Source organism: Corticium candelabrum, chromosome 11 (genome assembly GCF_963422355.1).
Source record: "Corticium candelabrum chromosome 11, ooCorCand1.1, whole genome shotgun sequence".
In the NCBI taxonomy this organism is placed as follows: domain Eukaryota; kingdom Metazoa; phylum Porifera; class Homoscleromorpha; order Homosclerophorida; family Plakinidae; genus Corticium; species Corticium candelabrum.
Window position 1 is genome coordinate 4,009,176 of NC_085095.1, and position 10,854 is coordinate 4,020,029.

General features: G+C 41.2%; 3 protein-coding genes and 1 pseudogene across 4 annotated transcripts; 2 read left to right on the plus strand and 2 right to left on the minus strand.

Annotated features, from left to right (window-relative positions):
• Positions 1-4: 4 nt before the first annotated feature.
• LOC134186279 (transmembrane protein 106B-like) lies at positions 5-1,078 on the plus strand. 2 transcript variants are annotated; one of them, XM_062654200.1, is made up of 2 exons: positions 5-375; positions 452-581. In XM_062654200.1, exons 1-2 carry the CDS (start codon positions 37-39, stop codon positions 461-463), a joined length of 351 nt encoding a protein of 116 aa, XP_062510184.1. In that variant the 5' UTR covers positions 5-36; the 3' UTR covers positions 464-581. The 2 variants fall into 2 exon arrangements, with proteins under 2 accessions (XP_062510184.1, XP_062510183.1); XM_062654199.1 differs by having other exon boundaries at positions 5-1,078.
• A 615-nt stretch (positions 1,079-1,693) lies between these two features.
• Positions 1,694-2,751, plus strand: LOC134186824 (transmembrane protein 106B-like). The gene has a single exon (XM_062654887.1). The coding sequence runs from the start codon at positions 1,731-1,733 to the stop codon at positions 2,433-2,435; it is 705 nt and encodes a 234-aa protein (XP_062510871.1). The 5' UTR covers positions 1,694-1,730; the 3' UTR covers positions 2,436-2,751.
• Positions 2,752-5,293: 2,542 nt separating this feature from the next.
• On the minus strand, positions 5,294-6,206 carry LOC134187141 (iodotyrosine deiodinase-like; annotated as a pseudogene).
• A 1,065-nt stretch (positions 6,207-7,271) lies between these two features.
• LOC134186698 (tubby-related protein 4-like) lies at positions 7,272-10,379 on the minus strand. Its single transcript, XM_062654722.1, has 5 exons — positions 10,021-10,379; positions 9,223-9,954; positions 8,930-9,157; positions 7,873-8,871; positions 7,272-7,774 (listed from the first exon to the last, which is right to left on the minus strand). The coding sequence occupies exons 1-5, from the start codon at positions 10,267-10,269 to the stop codon at positions 7,658-7,660; spliced, it is 2,325 nt and encodes a 774-aa protein (XP_062510706.1). The 5' UTR covers positions 10,270-10,379; the 3' UTR covers positions 7,272-7,657.
• Between the last annotated feature and the right edge of the window lie 475 nt (positions 10,380-10,854).

Consider the following 10,854-nt stretch of genomic DNA (forward strand, 5'->3'; position numbering starts at 1 on the left):
TTGGCTTGCTAGACACGCCCAGGTACTGCAAACAATATGGGAGCGGGTGCCAGTAACCGTCGGACAGTGAGGGGTGAGTATGCGTCAATACAGAGGAATCGGTCGGGCAGCGTGGAGAGTGCGGACGTTCAGACGATGACTTGTCCGACGTGTCACGGGAAAGGAACGGTGGACATCGAACCGGGTCAGAGCCCCGAACAACTCGTCGCTCTCATTCCCTACCGAGACAAACGATTGAAGCCGCGGAGAACGAAATTGTACGTAGGACTGACGGTGACGATGTGTGCTATCGCGTCGGGATTGCTTTTGTTCTTCTTGCTTCCTCGTTCGGTGTCCCTCAAACTGACAGAACCCCGGATAATCGGATATGCGGAGGTGGGAAACAATAGTGTCGTAGTTGATGTAAACTGTACTCTCTCCATCATTAATGACAATTTCTTGCCAATCACAGTTGGAAGTGTAGAGATTACTGTCAGAGAGACAGCAGTTCAGCTCGGTGGTATAGTCATCAACAGCTCGGACGCCAGCATTTCAATGAGATCGACAAAGGAATTCGTATATTCAGTGCAGCTTAAGTTTAGAGGCAAGCAAGGGCTCAGTGTGCGTAAACTGTGCGCTGGTGAAGACTGGAGAAATCATAAACTGAATATTGTATTTCAAGAATATGTGCAATATACGTTTCTGATGTCATCGGAGAAGTTGGAGAACGATAGCTATTATTTATTGAACTGCATCAAACCGGGCACAACTGCTCCTCCTTGAGACATCGCAAATGGCATCAAGTTGATATTTACTTTTTATTTTTGTACGTTTTGATAGTGGATAAAATCGATTGTTGTATAGTTTTTACGTGAATGGAACTGTATGGATTTATTAATGGTGCTTATACATTTAGGAATTAATTTACTGTAACTATGCACTAGGAAACTAGCCATGCTGTATAGTTAGGTGGACTGTCAGTTAATTTTTTACTAAAAAATTGTATAGCTGTGCTTCAACTATTCTACTGTATTAGAGTAGCAACTGTGATATTCCACAAACTTTAATGTGGTAAAATGAATAGATAAAATAGTAGAAATATGCATGTACAAGTGTATGAACGTAGAACATCTAGGCATGCAGACTGCAGTCACGTGACACAGCAAACTGTATTTATCATTTACCGGTAATTAGATCAAAGGTACAGCACGCTATAGATTTCATAAACGGTATAGATTTCATAATCGAATTAATTCCTTTCGTTAAGCACAAATCAACCAGAACTATAACGCAGTAGATTCTGTACAAGATGTTTATACGAAATTGTTCTAAGTTTTCAATAGTAAGACGTACGACTGTTGTTTATTTAATTAATAGCAGTAATTTGATGAAAACACGTATCTTCAAGAGTGATCTAAGTATTATGTAAAGATTAGCCTGGTTTGTTAGAGACAATGGTGCTTTGCATGAATGTCGACTTATCAAGTGCAGATGCTCATATATATTATGTCTGGAGACGTATTAGATTAACTTTATAGTACCGAATATTGATATTGCAATGTAAAAGTTTTTTTGCAAAATTAACTTTAGCATCACGTGAGCGTATAGGTCTAATAGGCGTGGACACTGTCAGTTGCTGTCACTTCTAGCTACCTCTCAGTGCACACGGACAGAGCAGCTGCAGTGCTTGTGCACGCGTTACATCTCCACAGTGTTCAAGTATACGTACATCTAGTGTTGAGTCTGAACACATGGGTAGAGGAATCAGTCGTCCAGTTGTTGCTCGACCTGTTGACTACAACATTCCACCTGAGAATTCACTCGACTCAACTAGAGGTGGTCGTTCTCTCTGTCCGACTTGCAACGGAATTGGCTACGTGTCCACACAGAACACGGAGTTGACAGCACTCATACCTTACAAAGACGAAAGGTTGAAGCCTAGGAGAACCAAGTTGTATGTCATGCTGACGGTTACAGTGTCTGCTATTCTATCTGGATTGCTTCTCTTCTTACTGCTTCCACGCTCGGTTTCCGTGAAACTAACAAAACCCAGTCTAATCGGATATTCAGAGGTGGGAAACGACAGTGTCATAGTTGATGTAAACTTTACTCTCTCCATCATTAATGACAACTTCTTGCCAATCACAGTTGGAAGTGTAGAGATTACTGCCAGCGAGACAGCAGTTCATCTCGGTCGTATATGCAACATCTCGGACGCCAGCATTTCAATGAGATCGACAAAGGAATTCGTATATGTAATGTCGCTTAAGTTTAGAGGCGAGCAAGGGCTCAGTATGCGTAAACTGTGCGCTGGTGAAGACTGGACAAATCATAAACTGAATATTGTATTTCAAGAATATGTGCAATATACGTTTCTGACGTCATCGGAGAAGTTGGAGAACGATAGCTATTATCTATTGAACTGCATCAAACCAGGCACACCTGCTCCTCCTTGAGACATCGCAAATGGCATCAAGTTGATATTTACTTTTTATTTTTGTACGTTTTGATAGTGGATAAAATCGATTGTTGTATAGTTTTTACGTGAATGGAACTGTATGGATTTATTAATGGTGCTTATACATTTAGGAATTAATTTACTGTAACTATGCACTAGGAAACTAGCCATGCTGTATAGTTAGGTGGACTGTCAGTTAATTTTTTACTAAAAAATTGTATAGCTGTGCTTCAACTATTCTACTGTATTAGAGTAGCAACTGTGATATTCCACAAACTTTAATGTGGTAAAATGAATAGATAAAATAGTAGAAATATGCATGTACAAGTGTATGAACGTAGAACATCTAGGCATGCAGACTGCAGTCACGTGACACAGCAAACTGTATTTATCATTTACCGGTAATTAGATCAAAGGTACAGCACGCTATAGATTTCATAAACGGTATAGATTTCATAATCGAATTAATTCCTTTCGTTAAGCACAAAATCAACCAGAACTATAACGCAGTAGATTCTGTACAAGATGTTTATACGAAATTGTTCTAAGTTTTCAATAGTAAGACGTACGACTGTTGTTTATTTAATTAATAGCAGTAATTTGATGAAAACACGTATCTTCAAGAGTGATCTAAGTACTATATAGAGATATAGCCTGGTTTGTTAGAGACAATGGTGCTTTGCATGAATGTCGACTTATCAAGTGCAGATGCTCATATATATTATGTCTGGAGACGTATTAGATTAACTTTATAGTACCGAATATTGATATTGCAATGTAAAAGTTTTTTTGCAAAATTAACTTTAGCATCACGTGAGCGTATAGGTCTAATAGGCGTGCGCACGGACACTGTCAGTTGCTGTCACTTCTAGCTACCTCTCAGTGCACACGGACAGAGCAGCTGCAGTGCTTGTGCATGCGTTACATCTCCACAGTGTTCAAGTATACGTACATCTAGTGTTGAGTCTGAACACATGGGTAGAGGAATCAGATCGCCCAGTTGTTGCTCGACCTGTTGACTACAACATTCCACCTGAGAATTCACTCGACTCATCTAGAGGTGGTCGTTCTCTCTGTCCGATCGCGACTTGCAACGGAATTGGCTACGTGTCCACACAGAACACGGAGTTGACAGCACTCATACCTTACAAAGACGAAAGGTTGAAGCCTAGGAGAACCAAGTTGTATGTCGTGCTGACGGTTACAGTGTCTGCTATTTATTCTATCCGAATTGCTTCTCTTCTTACTGCTTACACGCTCGGTTTCCTTGAAACTAACAAAACCCAGTCTAATCGGATATTCAGAGGTGGGAAACGACAGTGCATGTCATAGTTGATGTAAACTTTACTCTCTCCATCATTAATGACAATTTCTTGCCAATCACAGTTAATTGGAAGCGTAGAGATTACTGTCAGAGAGATAGCAGTTCAGCTCGGTGGTATATTCAACATCTCGCACGCCAGCATTTCAGTGAGATCGACAAAGGAATTCATATATGCAATGCAGCTTAAGTTTAGAGGCAAGCAAGGGCTCAGTGTGCGTAAACTGTGTGCTGGTGAAGACTGGAGAAATCATAAACTGAATATTGTATTTCAAGAATATGCGCAATATACGTTTCTGATGTCATCAGAGAAGTTGGAGAACGATAGCTATTATTTATTGAACTGCATCAAACCAAACGCAACTGCTGGGGATCCTCGTTGACATGCACATTGCAAATGCATCAAGTTGATATTCATGTGTTAGTTTTCTACGTGATATCTAGACCATGCAAAGATAAAGCTTAGATATTTATGGTAATTGAATTAATTCCTTTCGTTTTATTAATTAAGCGCAAAATCAACCAGACTATAGGGTACTGGTTTAGAGTAGCAAAAGAGCAGTCTGTAGAATTACAGGGTCCTTTAGACTGACCACTCCTTGGTGTGGACTGCATGCACATTCACCAATCGCGGCTTTTCCAATATTGTAGTAATTATATTATTGTCAATTGAGAATACAGAAAGCCAATTTTATTTTTAGGTGCCAGCCAAATTTGCAATGATGTGCTTTTAAGCAGCTTTAGTGACAAAGTGTTCAATCGATGATGACCAGCAATTGTACATTGGTATAGTATTGATCATATCAACGGCAGTCATGCAGCTCAGTATCAGTCAGCTCTACAATGTTTCTATCTAATGACAACTTTTTCATGATAGAAATCGCAATTATTATGATCGGTCTTCAATGCCTATAGATGCAGCGACTGGTCTATCATATCCAGAGGTTTGTCAAAATCTATATCTTTGTTGAGAAATCTGTGCAAACGTCAACGTTTATTACTATAGTTGTCACAGGTAAAGCAAATGTAAAACTATAGTCTAGACTGGTTTGATAGATTACATTGTCCCTAGAGGAAACTACACCATTAAGTTGGAGTGAATCAAAAATATCATTCATTCATTCATTAACTGAAAACGTGCGGTATTCAACGTAATAAGCTTCTGCAAATCTTGTAGATATTAATTATGATTACAATAATAATGTTTGACTCTAGGCAGTTTGCCATTGTCGCTTGTTTTCTATCAGTTCTGGGAAAGAAGTTGATTTGCACTACCTTCAAGATCAAGTGATTTATGTAGCCATATAATATCCTAGTTTGTTGCAGATATAGGAAGAAATGACTAGACAACTAGATAAACAGTAAAGATGTGAGTTTCAAATATTACATTTAATTAATAAATTGATTCAATATCTTTGTGATTTAAACATCTTTAAAACAGTAGCAATGTGTTTAAAAGCAAAGAAATGGTCTGATCTAATCACTGTTTATTACCACTATTGTAGCAATTGCACACCTCAAATGTTAGCAGTCAATTATTTCCAAATCATGATTTGTTCCAGCGGCTTCCTCTGAAGTTGGGAACAGTAGCATCTGTGGTAGGATAACCGACTGACAGCAATAACACTAGCTTCTCGTTGACAGGACAACCCAATAGTTCTTCAAGGGACTGACCTGCGTTAAGTGGTGTATAGGTTACAGTCACTAAGCCATGCAGAAAAATTTACAAGCAATACTACAAATGATTTCATGATAGTAGTGAACAACATGTTCTCCATTTGGTTCAATACCAAATAAGGAGCTGTTTCCAGGTAAGGTTTCTCCCATGTGGTCTTGATAGGTCTCAGGTCTTCCACCCATTGTGCCCATTCTTCTTGCATAGTTTCTTTGTTCTTCTTTTTCAACAATTTCTCTAATCCGGGTTTTGTAGCTTTTGTCTTTTACAACTACAAAAGTCCAAGGTGGCTTGTGTGCTTTAGTCTCTACCTGCCCAGACGTACCTCACATTCCCCAGCGAGGATTGACAATCCGGGAATGACAAAGGCGGAGAGAGACTAGCTTGATCGAGTCTATGTGTGCTCCATTTGGTGATGTTCCTGCTGTTCGTATAATCTCGGGTTGGACATTCTCGTCACAGAAAAATCAAACAGAACTTGTTCATTAGAGTGAAAAAATCTTTCAACTTAGCTTTCATTTCAAATTCACTAATATGGTCATGAACAAATGAGATACGCTCCACATCCATCACATCATTGTCGACTTCTTCCACCTCACACACTGTGACACATCAATATTTGTTTTACCTTTGTTACTTGGAGTCACAGTATTTTTGTTCTTGGAAACAGTAAGTAGACAAGTAGTAACTTTTACTCCACTATAGAACAGTCTACTAGTAGACATGAGCCATTGGACAAGTTGAACGACCACAGTCGGCACAGGCAGAGCCATTTATACAAACTCGTCAAACGCTTTTTACACAAGAAAAGAAATCCATTGGCTTCCCCGCCCCACTGCTAACGCGCTTTAAAACCGCAACTCATTGCAATAGTTGTCCTGGATTATTATTTTAATAGCCCAGATAAGAATGGCTGGAAACTCGGTCATTGATTTTCTTCCTAGCTGGTACATCAAACTAGCTATGCCTTGCGTTGATATGCCAGATAATGAAGTCATGTTTCACATGCCAACCCACTTGAGCGTGCAGGTAACGCAAGCATCACTTGATGTTGGTGAATTTCAATCTGAATCAGACGCTAGCTGGACAGGTTGACAGCAAAATTGTTGCCCTGCACCATACAGTCGATTTTGCATGCAAACAACCCTGCCAGCATCAAGAGATTCTCTGATACAGATTAATTAAAGACAGACCTAATAAACAGCATGGCGGTATTACTCCAGTCTGATGCCACTTTCCAGTATCTGTCTAAAAATATGGAGAAAACTTCACATTACAGCTACAGGTGAACTTTGCCTTTACATCAAGTGGCACAACATATTCCAGCCAATAGAAGATTGACTATTACTACACTGTTCATATTTAATAATACCAGTAAATAATATTCATATTGCTAAAGTACACAACCTTGAAGTACTAAAATTATAATAATAATTTCATTCATTATAACTACCAGTTTTAATTAATTTTAGTTAATTTAGAAATAATAATTTAATTTATAGTAACTACCAATTTTTATTAATTTTAAAATTAATTTAGTAATAATAATTTAATTAATTATAGGTAGCTGGACATTATTCCAGGTCATCACAACCCGCAGCACTTACAGAAAACAGTGCTTCTTGAATCCAGTCGGATCCTACGTAAAGTCGAGTCTTCTGTTTAGACAGCCACAATGGTCTAAGCACCTCTGAGGCAGGGTTTGCCTCTGGTGCTTACGAGAGACCTCATGAACCAGACTGATCTGGTCAAGCACAGCATATAACTACCAATTTAAATTATCACTACCAATCAATCTCGTATAAATAAATACTTTTGCGTAAACATAACTGTGAACGTTTGACAGTTTAATTAAACTTGCTATCATCTGAATATTGTGCACTTGAGTGCATGAGTTTGTACAGAATAAAGAAGGCATACCATTCAATTGTCCCTATCTGTATTCATATAATGCCTCAACTGGCAATCTACTAGAACTGTAATACAAATTGTCATGTCAATCAAATTTCAATAAATAAACTGCAGTCCACAAATGAGAGATGTGTGAAATCATTTTGCAACACTGCTGGAAAATTGTCTACCGACGGCAATGAATAGCTACCTCAATTCCTCTAGTATAGAACAAATGCTACTGTCAAGTACTAGATGCTCCAAGTGTGTAACTAATTACATCGATCTCAGTGTATGCTACCACCACCACCACCACACACCAGATTCGTTTCTCTTACTTCAGTCTCTGCGTCAAGTTTGCCATTGCTAACGAGAACGCTTGTAAAGGAGAAAAAGGAAATTGAAAGTCCAATGTGTAGGCATTAACTCCTATCCGACCAAACTGTAATACCTACACAAAAAGTACATTTTTGCACTCGATCAAGATCAAATTTTTTTGATTTCTAGATAATAGTAAGTAATACCCACGTATATAAAAACGTTGCCTACCTGTTGGCCATCCAGTTCTAGTTGGAAATTCTTGGCTGACTCCTGCGTCACTCGACCACCAAAGTCCAGCTGATATACCTGACTCTGGGAGTTCCATATTGGTGTTCGGTTATGCATTACTAACACTTGGCCCTCGCTCTCATTCCTGTCATAGAGTACGTGATTCATTCCAGAACGTTGCACTCGAAATGCGTCTCCGAGTTCCGTAAACCGACTAGCATACTGGTGTGCTAGAGATGCAGTAGGACTGACAATAGCCTTCTCTCCAAAGTCATCATCGTCTTCCAACTCATCACCAAGTTCAAGCGTCGTTTCTGCCACTTGGTCAAAGTCTCCCGTCAGTTGATGATCCGGATTAGGCAACAAAACGGCAATCTTTCTTGGATGGAGATGAAGGAGGCTTGGTTTATAAACAATCGAACCAAGATGTTGAGAAACCTTGGGATCCAACCCTTGCATCTTGAATTTTGTGCAAGCAACATTCGAAGTCACGACGACTAGAGGATCGCCAACTAGAGTCCGACTGCACGGATCGGTGAAATCACATAGAGACTGAGTGTCATCTGGACAAACCCTGTTGTCAACAGGAATGTGAACTACTTCTGCTAAGCACGAAGATGATGAAGAGTGGTTTGATGTCTCAACTTCCTCCCCACTGCTCATAGTACCGTCAGAACTCAGTAAACTCTCATGACTCCGCATGCTGTCAGTCAACTTTGTCTTACGACACACTTTACGTCTCGTTGGCCTCCGTTTAGCAACACTGATACTAAAAGTTGGTTTCAAGCGATTAGTCCGATGGCCTTTGAGTATTGGAACAAGCCCGCCGAGATATTCAATATAAAGAGTATATCGTGTAAAGTGAGACGTTGCCACGCTTCGTCTTCGAGCAATATGAGGATCGTCAGAGTGACACACCATTGTACAATACAAACGCTGACTGCATTGAGGAGGACTACTGACAAAATTGAACTGACTCATCATCTCTGGATCAAAACCCTGAAAACGACCATCAGTGACAAAAGAACACAAACATATAAATACAACAATGTCTCACCTGTACAGTACGATAGAAGCACGATCTCAGGCATTGCTTCAGACTGGTAGGAAGAGGCAGCACTGATGTATCATCCACATTTTGGATGCTCTCCACTACTGCATGCTTGCTCAAGTCATGTAACGACGCTAAGGAAGACTTGGAGACAACAGCAGTGTGTATCTCCTGCCCAGCAGCAACAAAAAGGCGCTCATCTCCGAGTCCCCAACACACTGATGTAATAGAATTCTAGCCAACACATGGTATAATGTAGACAAGCAGTAAACAACAGACAACAAACATTCTGAACAAACCTCAGAATTGAGGACTACACTGTACAGCGGTTTCAAAGATGTGTTAAAGAAACGCACAGCAGAAGACCCGTTTACCTTCCAGTATCCAGCAACAGCAAGCATCGAACGGTCATCACTCCACGAAATGCTACCATCAATGATCTCCGACTGAGTGATGACCGGAATCGGGTCAGAACACCGAGTCAACAAAGCCAGTACCCCGTGACTAGTGTAAATGGTCAGTCTGCTCCTCATGCCCGACCCAACTGGGTGTCTGTTCCACTGGAGACCCGCAAACTGATCTGTTGAGGAGGAGTGAAGTCTTCCAACCATCACTTCGTTTATACTCACTACACGACCCTGATTCTGCGAATCGAGCTTGATTAGCTCGCCAGCAGTATCCGCAACGACGATGTACTGATCGTCTGGCGACCAAGTAGCGGCCAACAATTTCGTCTCGTCGTTCCTGACACCAGAAGTCCCGGCAAAAGCAGCCACAGTGAGATAATTAGACCAGAGTCGCTGACCGTGGACGGACCCGACAAGAACGTAACCGTCCGTGTAGGCAATGAGAGCACGGCTGCCGTCTCTCGACCACTGAAACTCGCTGACTGCCGTGCCGAGACCGCGATTATTGACCAATTCAATCGTCCACCGACCGTCATACGGCATCCACACTACTATCGACCCGCTGCTATCGCAAGTCGTCAGTCTGTGATGTAGCTGCGACTTATTCCATCGCACGAGCGTCACCTGCAGGCAAAAAGGACAATAAAAATCCAGGAAACTAACGAAATTGGAACCATGTAGTTAACATACATCCTTCGTGTGCTCTCGCAAATTGAAGTTCGTGCGAGCAGGTTGAGCTCGATTGATGTCGTCGTCTGCAGGAGTATCGATTGATGTCACGTTATTATTCTCGCTTGTGTAGGTCAGACCGACGAGTCCCTTTGCATTTCCCGACGCCAGCCAGCCGCAGCCGTCTCTTTGTTCCAGCGTTCCTTTCCAGTCAATCGACCGGATTGAATAGCTGCAGAACGCCGGGCGCCTCTCGAAGCGAGCAAACATTGACGACAACAAAACGGCACTGCCTTGTCGCGCAAATCGGCAGCTAGCTCTAGACAACAACTGACACCCACGCTGAGATGCGTGACGTCAGCGGATGTGGCGAAAGCGCTTTGAGGTAGAGGAAGTGACACCTACTGTAGAGGAATTGTGGCTGCTAATTCAACTAATTTCGCATAGTGACTTCGTTCGGACATTGTCTTTGGTATTATCGTACACAATGATGTGATTGTGTAGTGTGAAATGCATTGAGTCCGACTCAGGTGAAACTTGGCCACACTACTAAACCAGTCATCACGTGCACGCACTTGTTCTGGCCATCCCACTTTTCACATGCTAAGTTCCTTTTTGCGGTATTTCTAATATTTCAACATGACACAACATTAGTAGTATTCCTACTTGAACACCTCACCTGGAAGCGGATGTCCAGGGTCATGGAAATGAGCAGACTTCCCATTGTCTAGACTACTTTGAAGGCTGTCCATTGACAGTTCACTGCATCGCAGGAACAACAAACCATTTATGTTTAGTTGTGCAGTGCATGTGGTGGTGGTGCGTGGTGGTGGTGGTGGTGGTGGTGGTGGTGGT

Coding starts and splice junctions, on each gene's coding strand:
- LOC134186279 (XM_062654199.1), top strand. CDS start 37: ATGGGAGCGGGTGCCAGTAACCGTCGGACAGTGAGGGGTGAGTATGCG.
- LOC134186824 (XM_062654887.1), top strand. CDS start 1,731: ATGGGTAGAGGAATCAGTCGTCCAGTTGTTGCTCGACCTGTTGACTAC.
- LOC134186698 (XM_062654722.1), bottom strand. CDS start 10,269: ATGTTTGCTCGCTTCGAGAGGCGCCCGGCGTTCTGCAGCTATTCAATC. Junction 9,158..9,222: donor GTGTAGTCCTCAATTCTGAG/GTTTGTTCAGAA, acceptor TGTGTTGGCTAG/AATTCTATTACATCAGTGTG. Junction 7,775..7,872: donor TAGAACTGGATGGCCAACAG/GTAGGCAACGTT, acceptor CTTTTTGTGTAG/GTATTACAGTTTGGTCGGAT.